Source organism: Myxocyprinus asiaticus, chromosome 12 (assembly GCF_019703515.2).
Source record: "Myxocyprinus asiaticus isolate MX2 ecotype Aquarium Trade chromosome 12, UBuf_Myxa_2, whole genome shotgun sequence".
In the NCBI taxonomy this organism is placed as follows: domain Eukaryota; kingdom Metazoa; phylum Chordata; class Actinopteri; order Cypriniformes; family Catostomidae; genus Myxocyprinus; species Myxocyprinus asiaticus.
The window spans coordinates 43,514,144-43,529,432 of record NC_059355.1 but is presented as its reverse complement, the minus strand read 5'-3'; the positions used below and the strand labels follow the sequence as shown (position 1 = coordinate 43,529,432).

The 15,289-nt window shown below is 38.1% G+C and overlaps 1 protein-coding gene across 3 annotated transcripts in view; it reads right to left on the bottom strand.

Moving 5' to 3' along the window:
- The window catches only part of LOC127449341 (polyhomeotic-like protein 2), a 48,914-nt gene that overhangs the window by 1,903 nt on the left and 31,722 nt on the right, over window positions 1-15,289 (bottom strand). For all 3 annotated transcript variants that reach the window (XM_051712702.1, XM_051712703.1, XM_051712701.1), the window contains 7 exons: window positions 10,390-10,763; window positions 10,140-10,299; window positions 6,630-6,838; window positions 4,137-4,266; window positions 3,663-3,783; window positions 1,406-1,520; window positions 1,045-1,321 (listed from right to left, as the gene is read on the bottom strand). In XM_051712702.1, coding sequence (XP_051568662.1) covers window positions 1,045-1,321; window positions 1,406-1,520; window positions 3,663-3,783; window positions 4,137-4,266; window positions 6,630-6,838; window positions 10,140-10,299; window positions 10,390-10,763 — 1,386 coding nt within the window. The remainder of the gene's footprint in view (window positions 1-1,044; window positions 1,322-1,405; window positions 1,521-3,662; window positions 3,784-4,136; window positions 4,267-6,629; window positions 6,839-10,139; window positions 10,300-10,389; window positions 10,764-15,289) is intronic.

Here is a 15,289-nt window from a genome sequence, read left to right as displayed (position 1 = left end):
TCATTGGTGAATTGCTCCAACACCTGAAATATGATGCATTTTAATAATATAACACTACAGGACAATACCTGATAAAACTTAAAATAAGTGGCCAGAATGTACTGCTGTTTTAGTCGAGATTTAAAAAAAAAAGCATTTTATATTTGGCATAGGCTATATTATTTAGTATTTACTTGGCTATTGTATAGGCCTATACACAACATTATAGTATTGGGGGGACTTACTATTTAAGACATTGAAAACCTGTGGTTTAAATTTTCAGCCAGAGCTCTAGATATCAGCATTGGCAACTGAAAAACCCATGTTGGTCAACCATTACTTTTAAATATTGGACAAATAATGTTTTACAATTTAAGAAACACGAAATCAACTTTATTACAGTAAAAACAAAAACAAAATTACCATGGAGTTTTCATAATAGAGCGCAAAAGTGCCCAGAACTATTTTTCCCATTCATTTCTTCCATAGGCATTTACAAAAATCCTTCATTAAAGAGTTAAAAAGAACTAAACCAAACCAGCCAGCTCTGAAGTGAATCATTCACAACATTACAAACTGATTTGAAGCAAAAAAGCATTTAAAAATCAGACAAAAAGACAAAGGTACAAGACTGTGTACTTACCGTCTTCAGTGAGGGAATGAACTACAATCCCATGAAGCATTGAAAATGACGTTTTAAGTTTATTGCGACATATTTAGAAATACTAGACCGACACCATTGTGACATTCGCAGTGCGTTGTGGAAGTGGGCGGTCAATGTGGAGCTTTTTTCTATGGTTTGTATACCGCGATTCTCTGATTAGTGCCAGTTCTTCACCAGGAATTCCACTATTAAACACAATTTTAAACAAATTACGCTGAATTATTGACTGATGCTTCAAAAGAAGCATGTACCATCGATTAACAACCTCCTAGTTCACGGTAAGTCTGTCTTTAAAATTTGATAAGTTGTCATTCAAAATAGATTCGCAAATGGAGAAAATGTATGGGATTTTACTTCCGGAACCTGACTGTTGCGCTTTATTCACGACAATGACCACTTACCTGGCAAAGAACGTATGAACTCAAACACCTCTTGTACATTCCATTTGGTGGGGTCACACGGTAGGAAGTGCTGACTGAGGAGAGGAAGTTCTTCCGGATCATTAGCAGCGACTCCAACTTGAGATCCGATTGGGCCAGAACTTGCTGCAGAGAGCGGGGAAGTTGCCTCCTCATAACTGGAGATATCCGAACAGGGGCTGGATTCTCCTTGACTTGGCTGAGATTGAAGCGGTGAGGACACCGATTCTCCCTGAGACTGCTGAGATACAGAGAGCCTCTGCAGAGAGAACAAAACTTTGGATTAAAAAAAAGTGGTTAATTGTGGTTAAATTGTGCAATACAATGCAAAGCAGCTGATCACCTGCTTCTTGGCCTCCCTGCCTCTGTGACTTTGAGATCTCCTCCTCCACCGATTGGCTGTTTTAGATCTGTCTGGGTGGAATAGACCAATCCGCTTTGTGCAACCAACATTGTACCTGATGATGATTGATATTATAATAGACAAAGATTTTCTGAGTGTCACAGAAACGTATATTATTTGTCAACTCTTAGTAGCACGCAGTCTTTCAATCTTACAGTTCAAGCAATATCCTTTAGTTTTAAACATTGCCCATCAACATTTACTCAGTTCACTCAAATAATACACGCCTTGTATTACACAATGATTTCTAATATTGCCATTATATTCATGTTGTATATCCAGAGGGGAACTGGCTCCCCCAGGTGAGTCTGGTCTCTCTCATCTTATGGAGTTTTGAGTTCCTTGCCATAGTCGCCTTTTGCTTGCTCACTGGGGGCTAAAGACAAATAATTTTTAAAGTATGATTTAACTGCTCAGTGAGGACTTTAAGACATTTACAGCGTATGTCCTCAGATTTAAGTCTTATGTCCACAGATTAAAGAATTTAAGTCTTTGTAATCTTTCATAAAACGAATAAAAATGTAATTAAAATTTAAAATAACATTTTCTGACTCTGAAATGACTTCTTTTCAGTTGATGTCACCAAGCCCTCTTTTTTTCAACAACTCTTTTCCAACCAACTTGCTCCATTATGGAATTTAATGGACACTTTTCCAATCCAATTAATTCACAATTAATTAAAATCATGTTTTGCCCTACATTTTTTCCTCAAGGAATAAACACTGTTTCACTCGGATTATGGAGGTAAAATGGGTTGTAAATAGTGATCGACTGATATTGTTTTTTTTTTAATGGCTGATGCCGATATCCAGAGAGCAGGGTGGCCGATACAATGCCAATATATCACACAGTTTAATGTAGTAAATAACATATACATAAAATGGCTAAATAATGAATAAACTCTTATTTAGCACTATATTTACTCAATTTCACACTAAACTTTAACTTATAATAATAATATCAAATATAAAATAATATTGTATTTTAAATGGTAGATAGCAGTTTCTTCTGATTTCTGATTAGTCATCAAATTTTAATAAATTATTTGCACATGAAGAAATTGTTAATATATTAGTAAGAAGGAAATAACAGTACACACAGTAGTCCAGCAACCATGGATGGGATGTGTGTATTAACAATCGCATTTTCTCAAAAAATACAGAATCAAACCAGTTGCACATACAGTGCATAGTGAATAAGACATTTACTTATAGCACACGTGAAGCGCTTTTACTTTGAAGTTGCACTCACGCGCTTGTGCGGTTCTAGCACGAGCAGCAATCTCCTGACAGTTTAAATGGTCAGGATCGCCTGCTTGGATTGTCACGGAGTGACGTCATGATCTGTGAATCAGAGGAACTTTTGATCCTGATCCTGAAGTTTTGATTCTGGCTGATGGAATACGCACTTCAGAGGAAGATATTAGATGAGCACTCGATGGGAAGAAAACGCTGAATTTCGTGAGGTTCATGAATTACATTTAAACGAGTTATCTGCATAATTGCAGATGGTATATAATAGAAGTTTTATTGATATTTGCATTTTATCATTAGAAAAGAAGGTTAAAAGTGACAGGGAACTGCTGTGGAGAGGCTGATAGAATACATGCTTTAGAGGTAAATAACTGAGCGCTCCACAGGTTGCTGGATAGGCTCAAGTTTTGTGAGGTTTGTTTATTACATCTGTTTAAACGAGATATGCGCATATTTGCAGACGGTATATGATATTAGTTTTATTGATATTTGCCTTTTTATCATTAGACAAGACAGTTAAAAATTACAGGGAACTGTTGAGGAGAGAGAAGGAGAATGAAACAGGCAAGCACTTTAACATTATGAGCTCAAACGTGTGTGCCGTGGCTCTGCTATGAGGACCGTTTAAATGACACTGTGTTGCACACCGGTCTATTATTGTAGTAACACGATGGCACGTAACAACAAAACGAACCGTGACTGGTCGTTTACATGCCTCAGTTGCTTCACATGCATGCAGGCGATTCTCAGCGCCCTCAAGAAACAAATCGGTAAGACGGGAAAATGCCGATAATAAAAAAATTCAGAAAATCGGCCTCGGCGATATATCGGTCGACCGCTAGTTGTAAATGCCATTTTATGTTTACTTTCATGGTGGAACAAATGTAAAGTACCATAACCATAAATGAAAACAAAATTAAACTCCTATTTTCAGAATCTTTTACCTTTTCGCACACACCATGGAACAAAACCGTTTTGACCTTTTGAACTTGTAGGCGAAATCGACCCATCCACAGAGTTCACAGGTAAGCTTGGGCTCATCAGATTCCTCTTGAACCCTCATATCTGTTGAAGAAATTACATTTTAAAACTGATTTCTGACTGATTTTAATGTTTTTGCTTGTAATCTCCAGAACGGTGAAGAAACATAAAGAATGTATGTACTGCCACACCTTGATTACACAGAATTCAATGTTCCAAAGTTCACAAACAGGCAATTCCAATCATCTCTTTCATTCACACATCTCTTTTCACTAGAGTACATCATAACTTTCCTTTTTTCCTAATAATACATGTTTTCAGCCATCTCTATGTGCAAGCATCTTTCACAATTTTATGACATTTGTACAGTATAACAGACTTGCATTGTGGAACAAGAACCATGGGCTGCAGTATGTGTTTGTATTTACTGAAAGCACCTTGTACAATTTCTTCAGTGTCTGAATTAGTGGCACTGAGGGAATTACTGCTGGCCGTTTTCTCTGGATCTGAGGGAAGCTGCATGTCTGGTTTCTTGGGGCTGTCTGCCTGAACCGGAGGCCTCTCCACCTGAGAGTACAGCAGGCATATTGATGTCAGTGATGTTAACCGTAAGTGGAGGCCTTGTACTTGAATCAGTTGAGTTTGGAGCAACAGACAATATTTTTATCAGTTCTGCTTGATGCTCAATGCTGAAACTCATTAGCACAAATTTTTCAGTTATATAAAACCATCCGTAGTGGATAACGTGTCCAGGATGAATATCACAAAGCAGATCAAGAACATGTCAGGGTCATATTTCACCTTAAAATCATATACAGTATATATATATATATATATATATATATATATATATATATATTCATGTATATAGTTCATATATACAGTGCATCCAGAAAGTATTCAGTCCCCTTCATTTTTTTCACATTTTGTGTTGCAGCCTTATGCTAAAATGCTTCAAATTATTATTTTTTTCACATCAGTCTACACTCCATACCCCATAATGATAAAGCAAAATACAGATTTTTGATAACTTTGCAAATTTATTAAAAAGAAAAAACTGAAATATCACATTGACATAAGTATTCAGACCATCAACTCAGTACTTAATTGAAGCACCTTTGGCAGCAATTACAGCCTCAAGTCTTTTTGGGTATGATGCGACAAGCTTTGCACACCTGGATTTGGGGATTTTCTGCTATTCTGCTCTGCAGATCCTCTCAAGCTCTGTCAGGTTGACAGCCATTTTCAGGTCTCTCCAGAGATGTTCAATTGAGTTCAAGTCTGGGCCCTGGCTGGGCCACTGAAGGACATTCAATTTGTCCCTAAACCACTCTTGTGTTTTCTTGGCTGTGTGCTTAGGGTCATTGTCCTGTTGGAAGGTGAACCTTCGGCCCAGTCTGAGGTCCTGAGTGCTCTGGACCAGGTTTTCATTAAGAATATCTCTGTATTTTGCAGCATTCAGCTTTCCTTCATCCCTGACCAGTCCCCCAGTCCCTGCCACTGAAAAACACCCCCACAGCATGAAGCTACCACCACCATGCTTCACCGTTGGGATGGTATTGCGCAGGTGATGAGCGGTTCCTGGTTTTCTCCAGACATAATGCTTGGAATTGAGGCCAAACAGTTCAATCTTCATTTCATCAGACCAGAGAATCTTGTTTCTCACAGTCCTTTCGGTGCTTTTTTGTGTCTTGCACTGAGGAGAGGCTTCCGTATGGCCACTCTGCCATAAAGCCCAGATCGGTGGAGTATTGCAGTGATGGTTGTCCTTCTGCAAGTCTCTCCCATCTCCACACATGATCTCTGGAGCATCGGGTTCTAGGTCACCTCTCTTACCAAGGCCCTTCTCCCCCGATTGCTCAGTTTTGCCGGGCGGCCAGCTCTAGGAAGAGTCCTGGTTGTTCCAAACTTCTTCCATTTAAGAATTATGGAGGCCACTATGCTCTTGGGAACCTTCAATGCAGCCAAAACATTTTTGTAGACTTTCCCAGATCTGTGCCTCAACACAATCCTGTCTCTGAGCTCTGCAGGCAGTTCTTTTAACCTCATGGCTTGGTTTTTGCTCTGATATGCATTTATAGCTGTGAGACCTTATATAGACAAGTGTGTGCCTTAAAAGAATCCTTTTTGTTTTCTTTGATCTATTTGAATTGAATCGATGCAACCACTATTTTGCCTGTTCAATCATGGAATTTACCACAGGTGGACTCCAATCAAAGTGTAGAAACATCTCAAAGATGATCCAGAGGAATGGGATGCACCTGAGCTAAATTTCAAGTGTCATAGCAAAGGGCCTGAATACTTACCTGTATATCAATGTGATATTTCAGATTTTTGTTTTTAATAAATTTGCAAAAATCAGAAACAAAAATCTGGTTTTTGCTCTGTCATTATGGGGTATGGAGTGTAGATTGATGTGAAAAAAATTATAATCATTTAAAGCATTTTAGCATAAGGCTGGAACATAAAATGTGAAAATAATGAAGGGGTCTGAATACTTTCTGAATGCACAGTATATATTCACACACACACACACACACACACACACACACACACACACACACACGTGTGTATGTATATTTGAAGAGCGTACCTCCGGCAAATTACTTTTTACTGCGCTTGTGATATATATATACACACACACACACACACACACACACACACACACACAGTATATATTCTCATTACTGTAAAATATATATATAATAAATATGCTATATTACATAAACAACTTATAATAAGAACAATAATTAAATAAATCATATATACTTAACTGTCATGAAAATAATGCCACAAATAACAAAATAACAGCAAAGCTATTGCTAACAATAATAAGCTTTATTGAAAATATAATTACTTTGAAATATGACTAGAACATGTTGTTGTGAGATTCATCCCATAGGTGTAATGGGAAATTGGATTATACTCACGGGGAATGGCTCAGCTCCCTCTTGGATAACGAAGCCCTCGATTACATGCGTAAGGACGTGCGGCTTTACTATGGCTTGAGGCGGCTTGTTCTCGCCGTTTTGTGCCGCACTTCCCGTCACGGCTGCCGGAGGCGGCTCGTCTGTAGCTCCCGAGGTCATGGCCGATGTCACCGGTGCTTCCGCGGGGTCACGCGCTGTCTCCAAGGAGCCTGGTGGCAAAGAAAAAAGACATCAGACTCATCACCATAGCAACCTCAACAACAACATAAGCTGCACAATCCTCAACGGTCGTAAATACAGGAAAGACGCGGTAGAAGAGCTGCCTGTAATGTGAAGCGCTACAAATGACAATGCGCTTATAATGTTATTTACAGACATTAAGAAACACTTAAAACCTGCATGAAACTGTTAAAACAATACATTTGTATCATCAAACACGCATCCATTACGTGTTGTTCAGCGTTCCATCCGCGCTAGTTTTTGTTTGTTGCGTCGCGTTTCACGCTACAAGCGGTGCGTTTTACGGCGTGTCAAGTTACCATTCACCGAACGCATTCTTGCGCTATAAAGGCTAGACGCAACGAACAGGACAGAACGCAGGAGTCTCGAGACGCGTTATTAAAATCAGAAGTTCTTTAGAACTTGGCACGGCGTCTAGAAAACGCGGCGCAAAGGTCGAAGATGTCCGTTTAGCTCATGTTTACACTGCAAAACAGAGCAGATGCGCGTGTTCGCTGTGAACGGTCCCTTATTGGGGTGCTATGTTTTAATTGCGGGTCTATGCACAATTGCAGATATGGGTTAGACGGACGCCTTTCACCCTTGCGTTGCATCTCACGCCATAAGCGTTGCGTTTTGAACAGTTCAAACACGTCTGAGACCCATGCGGTGCTGTTTTTGTAAGCGCAATAACGTATCTTGTGTGAACGCCCCCTTACTTGAACTATAACCAAAACTACTTGCATCAAAATAAACCCCAAGAAAATACATATCTTACCGATGAAGCGCAATAAAAAGTCATTTGCCGGAGGTAGGCTCCTCAATTCTGTCTCAAAACACGAGGGGAGTCTCATTCCCAAAGACCTCTTCTTCTGATATTAAAGCGAATTTCTAGGCTCTGCCACGCGTGCTGTTCCATGCAGTGAAATGCGCTGCGCCTTTTCTAGTGCTCCACTCCCACGCACAAGCATTCCACATTCTGCCAGAGAGGCGGTTCAAGCTCTCCAGGGCTGGCAGCAGCCTTAGCTGGCAGGTTACATGACAGTAGTTTAATACATCTGTCACTAACTGGTGACAGTTGCTGCCTTTTTTCTTAAAATTATAATTGACCCAAAAATGAAAATTCTATCATTATTTACTCACCTTCATATTGTTCCAAACCCATATCACCTTCTTTCCTCTGTGGAACACCAAGGAGATTTTAAAGCAGAATATTTAAGACTGACAGCCTCAGAAAATGAAAATGAATAGTGACTGAGGCTGTCATTCTGCCTAACATCTCCTTTTGTGTTCTGTGGAGGACAGCAAGCAAATATGGGGTTTTAACATCATGAGGGTGAGCAAATGATGACAGAATTTTCTTTTTTGGATGAACTACCCCCTTGACTGAATAGGTGGCAACTAGCAGTTGCCTTCTGTTTCGGACATAGCAGCCAGCATGGGCAGGTGACCTGTCAGTTGAGCCTGCTGCGCACGCTGCAGCCAGCCAGTCACGTGACTTGCCAATTCTGGCCTGTATTTCATGGGAATCACTCACCACTCCCCATCCTCCCACCTTCTTCGCCCCAACAGAGCATAAACACAAGGCAAATCCGGTTCGCAATGTGGGAGTGAGAGGCCATGTATTTCAATGCAGTTGTACTTATTTAATTCCTTAAATGGCCATAAACTTCCACGTGAGACCTTTATTATGTTTTAATGTTATAGTCACCAGCTCACCACCATCATTTAATCTAGGGTGTTCCATTATTTAAGCAACAGTTTGCCCAAAAAAAACAAAAATGATTACATAATTACCATTATTTACTCACCCTCACGTCATTACAAACACATATGATTTTCTATCTCCCATGGAACACAAACGGATGTTAGGCATAATATAAGCCTCAGTCACCATTCACTTTCATTGTATGGAAAAATAGAGATCATATTTTTGTAACTCCATTGCAATTCTACCGTAAACTGTGTACTTAGCTACGCTACAAACTACTAACACTAATTAGCTAACTTCATTGGAACTATTTAAATAAGAAAATATTTTTAGATATATAATCATTGGATTATATTAGTTTTGTTGTCAGAATTCAATAATATAACCTGATAATTCGGGTGACATTCCCTTATGAAAATTAACCTTGGTTTTACTACAGTAACCATAGTTTAACCATGGTATTTGTAGTAAAACTTTTTGTAAGAGTTAAACAGTCAGGGTAACAACATTAAATTGAACATACATTTATACTTAGTATACACTAATAAAACCAGTAAACACCCTATTTTATTTGGTTTTTCCAGCATGACATGAGAAAGAGGACGATTTAGGTGAGCGCATTTGATTAAACCATCGGCTCCATTGCTGCATTCGCAATACAGTATGACAGATGTAGCATTTTAAGGCGCTACTCATATGAAAATATAGTGTATTACTGCAAAATCTATTGTGAAAATAGCAGAGCTACTGAAAAAATTTGTTAAAGGAATAGTTCACCCAAAAATGAAAATTCTCTCATCATTTACTCACCCTCATGCCATCCCAGATGTGTATGACATTCGTTCTTCTGCTGAACACAAACAAAGATGTTTAGAAAAATATCTCAGTTCTGTAGGTCCATACGATGCAAGTGAATGGTGGCCAGAATTTTGAAGCTCCAAAATGCACATAAAGGCAGCATAAAAGTAAAACATACGACTCAAGTGGTTCAATTAATGTCTTCAGAAGTGATATAATAGATGTAGGTGAGAAACAGATCAATGTTTATGTCCTTTTTTACTATAAATCTCCATTTTCACTTTCACATTCTTCTTTTGTTTTTTTGGCAATTCACATTCTTCATGCATATCGCCACCTGCTGGTCAAAGGTGGAGATTTATAGTAACAAAAAAAAGTTTCTCACCCACAGCTATCATATCACTTCTGAAGACATGGATTTTACCACTGGAGTTGTATGGAATATTTTATGCTGCCATTATGTGCTTTTTGGAGCTTCAAAGTTCTGGCCACCAATTACTTGCATTGTATGGACCCAAAAAGAGCTGAGATATTCTTCTAAAAATCTTTATTTGTGTTCTGCACAAGAAAGTCATACACATGTGGGATGGCATGAATGAGTAAATGATGAGAAATGTTTCATTTTTTAATGAACTATTAAGTTCGTAGCTTCGCTCCTTTTAGTTAACTTCTTCTGAAATTAGAAACTTCAGCTTCAATGTATTTATCATTGATGATTGTATTGTTTGATTATGAAACTATCCTTGCTCCTTGTAAATTCTGAATCTTGATGGCCACTGTACCTTGTGTTTGAGATGTAGCATTAACAGTGTCCGCTTTGGATTGTTCAGGGGGGTCAGGGCCCTGCGCCTTAGTGGATGGATTCACTTGTACTGGTGGGCAAATCTCTCTTACCACCAATGACGTGGGCTTATCCTTGTCATCCTGAGCAAGTCTTGAAGCCTAAATAGAGAGACAGAGAGATTAGTTACTTCTTAAACTTATACATGATTCATTATGTATAATGTCTAGTAACATTTCAGAGTTCCTTACCTGGCATTGTGCTGGTTGGATTTGGAGATTGATGGCTGTTAGTTGGACTGGTTGAGTTTTAGCATGGGCCAAGCCCGAGTGTGAGCCATGCTGGCTAAGTGCATGGTGGCTTACAGTTGAATGGAAGATGGTGGCTTGTTGAGCCGATCCCTGGTTGTGCAGTGCTGGTTTGGGCAAAACCGGAATAATCCCTGCTACAGAGGTGGTCTGGGTGGAGCCCTGAATGCCCAATGAGGCTGTCTGTTGGTGGGGTTGGACAGAGGCAGTCTGCAGTAACTGGGGCTGCGTTCTGGAGGTAGGTGGAGCTTGGGGTTGAATGACAAACTGTTGCGGCTGCTGCTTAATCAGGGCCTGCGGCTGGATTTGGGCATACGCTGGAAAGAGAATTCACAAACAATTGCTTACTATAGCGCACACACTAATCTGACAGTTGCAAATACAAAATAGGAGTTGCATGGAATTTCATATCACATCTAAACAATGTCCCCTCAAGCTGACGGAAGACAAATTCTAATATTTCACGGTACACAACATTCTCATGGTCATGGAAAACCTGGAAATATCACAGATTTTTTCTGACTGTTTTCAAATAATGGAAATTTCTATAATGAATATAGGTTTTTCTATGTTATCTAGTAATTATTTCACATGTAGCATCACTGTACCATGGTTCCACCATAGTATGGGAACAGTAAATTTGGTCAATATTTTTGTTTCTTTTTCATTTGATTTGTTCAAAAAAAAAAAAAAAAAAAAAAAGAGTTGCGATTTTAATTTCCAATTAAAAAATGTACTTGCATTTGGTGCTTGTAAATAAAAATAATGGGACCCACTTTATATTAGGTGGCCTTAACTACTATGTACTTATCCATTTGATACAATGTAATTATATACTTATAAGTTGTTGCATTGTAATTACATTTAATGTACTTGCATTTAATTACATTTGTAGTTACACTGCTAACTTTACCTCTAACCCTAACCCATTCCTTACCCCAAAACCTAACTCTAACCGCTAATCTAACCCTAACCCATTCCTTACCCCAAAACCTAACTCTAACCGCTAATCTAACCCTAACCCTACCCTTACTCCTAAACCTACCCGTACCTCAACATCAGTAGCAGCAAATGTGGGAAATGTGGGAATAGCCTTGTATGTATTTAATGTTAGTACATAGTAGTTAAAGCCTTCTAATATAAAGTGTGACCAATCATGTTTTCCAGTCCACGGGATAGTCACAGAAATGAATAAAATCATAAAAGTTCTGTAAATATATGTTTTCTAGATATGCTCTGCTCTAAAATATTTCATCAGCTAAATACTGCTTCTGGGTAGAGTAAAAATTGATTAAGAGCCATAACGATGTCTGATTTGTGAGCGAATCACTCTTTGAGTCAGTTCTTTTCAACAAATTAAAACTTTAGAAATTAGTGAATCAGTCTGAATTTGAATAATGTTTTTAAAACATTCTTATCCAGATGTCGAAACAATTGAAAAGTCATGGAATTTCATTTCTGGGACATGAAAAGTGTGGGAACTCTGACTGCACCCCAATCTGTAATTTACTATAATTAACTACAAATTAAATGTAATTTAAAAAGATATTTCATATAATTTAACTTAAATTATTAAATTATGAAATTTTATAATTTTTTACTTAAAATATTTCACGTACATTTTTTCTTTAAAAAGTTGTTGTATTTTATGTAAAAGTTATTTATTTATTTCTTTATTTTTATTTAATTTGTCTCTTCTGCAGGATCTTTAGGAATATCAGTCTCTCTTTGGAGTTTCCAATAACATCTGTATCCAGGATAATGACAGTGGAAACTGGAGGAGTTTTGAAACTGAATAGGTGTTTAACAGCAACACATGCAGGAAAGTGTGTAAACTTGAGGTCAGGTTAGCAGGAGAACATTCAAGCACACATGCACAGGCAAAAACACAAAACCTTAAAGTGTTGGAGACATTTAAATTAAACTTCAAAAGTTTATGACCAGTAAAAGAATCTGAAGAACTACAGCAGGCTGGAAAGTTAGCTAGTGTGTGTGGCTTTAATGTATGTGTGTGTGTGTGTGTGTGTGTGTTCTTCAATGTGAAAAAAAAACCCCACACACACTAGATTTGCAAAGCAGAATTCAGAGACAAATTGAGTCTTTCTTTCAAACTCTTAATGACAAACAGAAAAGGTTGAATGAAGGAATGTTCTTCCGGCTGTGAATGGTGTGGGATTGTGTGTTCAGATGACTCAATCCTCTGTGCTTGCTTTCTCTCACTCTTTCTTTCTCACTCTTTCGCCCGGATGTTCAGAGAGGAGTTGATGAGTTATTCCCTGTAGAGCACAACCCTGGAAAACCCCGAATTTTCCTGCCTAACTTTCTGCTGTATGCGTTGCCACATCTTCGCTTAAAGACATTCAACCCTCTGTCCACAATCTTTTTTTCCCCCGTCATCTATCTAATAATCCATTTAAATCCACACATGAATAAGAGTGAGATCGGTAAATTAACTCTTTAATAATAAAATGTAATTACGTTAAATAACATGCCTGTGCATGTTAGTGAGTGATTTAATAGCAAGTAATACTTAAATTCAATACACTGTTTTGTACTGGCTTTGGACTGTAAACAGTGGAAGTTCAAACAGAACAACATTGAGTGAAGTCTGGAAGTTGTATTTTCAGGAAATTATAAAAAGTAAGGCAATCTCTCTTTTCAGTATCCACATCCTCATGATATTCACATTTTCATTTAATTAGCATGACCAATTTGCAAACACAATGACTTCTTGGTTCTTCTTGGTGTGGTTAAGCTATCAGAACATAGGATGAGTTTCCAGTTCATCACAACCACAGCAGCTCTGTAGAGCTCATTGCCATGGCAACAACATTCATCCCAACACACACATCAGGTGTTGGTTTACTCTCTCTCTCCACTGAGACTGAATTGGACTCTCTCATACACACCTGTTCATGGCAGAACAAGCTTCACTCATTGTTATTGCCATTTGTGTACATCGGAGGTGAGAAGTGAGATTTTTCATTGTGGATTGGCAGGTGAATTAAAGCTGAAGTGTGTAACTTTTTCGTTTTTAATATGCAGAGGCATCTACAAGTAAGCCAGTCGTAGTTACACACATAATTACACACTTCAGCTTGAAGATATAATTCAGTACCCTAGAATATCAAAGTATCAATTCGTTTGCATCATAAAAAAGCTCTTGCATTGTGATTTCAACCATGCATTATTTTGCATTTCCAATTTATTTACTTAACAAACAGCAAATTTTTTACTTGCATTTAGTGTTGTTAAGCACTCATTTCAAATCCTGTGTGTAAACACTCAGATCTTCTGCTTTAACATAACTAAAAAAAACATAAGTATAGTCACAACAAGCTGTGGTACGCCCAGGTACCCGTTTCTAAATGTGCGCGATAATTGCACTGTGTTAACAGTTATGATTAGAGACCTATGGAATGATGGATGGCGTGCATGTCAGATGTTGACTGGCACAGAAAGATTAATTTGAAAGTGTTTGCCCTTCAAAGGCCATGCATGCATTAATGCAGCTGAGCATAATCCATGCAGAACAAATGCAGCCTTAGGAGGGATTCTTCATTCTTTGCAACTTAGTGTGTGACATGATGAGCTGACAGGTGAAGCTGTGTCTTCTTTGAGTGCACATTGTGTCAGAAAACTTTTCTGTTTAAATGACATGAACCTTTCACAAACCAAAATTGAAAAAAACATTCAACAATTTCTGAAACACTTTCGGTAATAGGTCCATAAGCTTAGTGGCAACATTACCTTAAATATCAGTCGAAGCTATTCTAGACACAATGCATGGTAAATATATTAGAAGTAACTATATTAATTATGGAGTATTATTAACTTATTTCAAACACATACAGTGGCCCCAAAAGTATTTGGACATTAAGCCACAAGAATGTTACTCTAGCATGTATACGCTCATTAGCTGGACCCACCTGAAAAATACCTTAAAACAAATCTAATTTGAAGTAAACAGGGTCAATTTAATATAGCATTTTGTCAGATTTTATCATTAACAAAAGTATTCAGACACTTAGGGGCCGTTCACACCAAACACCTTTTGGCGATGTTTTTCAATTGTTTTCCTGTAAACATGTGCTAGACATCTTTACGCCATGTCACGCTGTATTCTCAGCGTCTCGCGCAGGAGTGCTGCAGTTTTTAGACGCATCAAGTTAAAACGAAATTCAAATGTTAAAGTGATAGTTCACTAAAAAATGAAAATTCAAGACCGTCCAAGATGTGTACGACTTTCTTTCTTTTGCAGAACACAAATTAATTTTTTAGAAGAATGTCTCAACTCAGTTGGTCCTCATAATGCAAGTGAATGGTGACCAGAACTCAGAAGGTCCAAAAATGACATAAAGGCAGCATAAAAGTAATCCATATGACTCCAGCTGTTAAATCCATGCCTTCTGAAGCAATATGATAGGTGTGGGTGAGAAACAGATCAATATTTAAGTCCTTTTTTTTACTATAAATCTCCACCTTTGACCAGACCCAACCAGTAGGTGGCTGAATGTGAAAGTGACATATAAAAATGTATCTGTTTCTCACTCACACCTATCATATCTCTTCTGAAGACATGGATGTAACTACTGGAGTCTAATTTTATACTGCCTTTTGGACCTTCAAAGTTCTGGTCACCATTCACTTGCATTGTGAGGACCAACAGCTGAAATATTTTTTATATATCTATCTTTGTTTGTGTTTTGCAGAAGAAAGAAAGTCATACACATCTGGGATGGAATGAGGGTGAGTAAATGATGAGAGAATTCACATTTTTGGGTGAACTATCCCTTGAAAAACACATCTTGAGACACCTGCGTTCTGTTCTATTAGTTGTGAT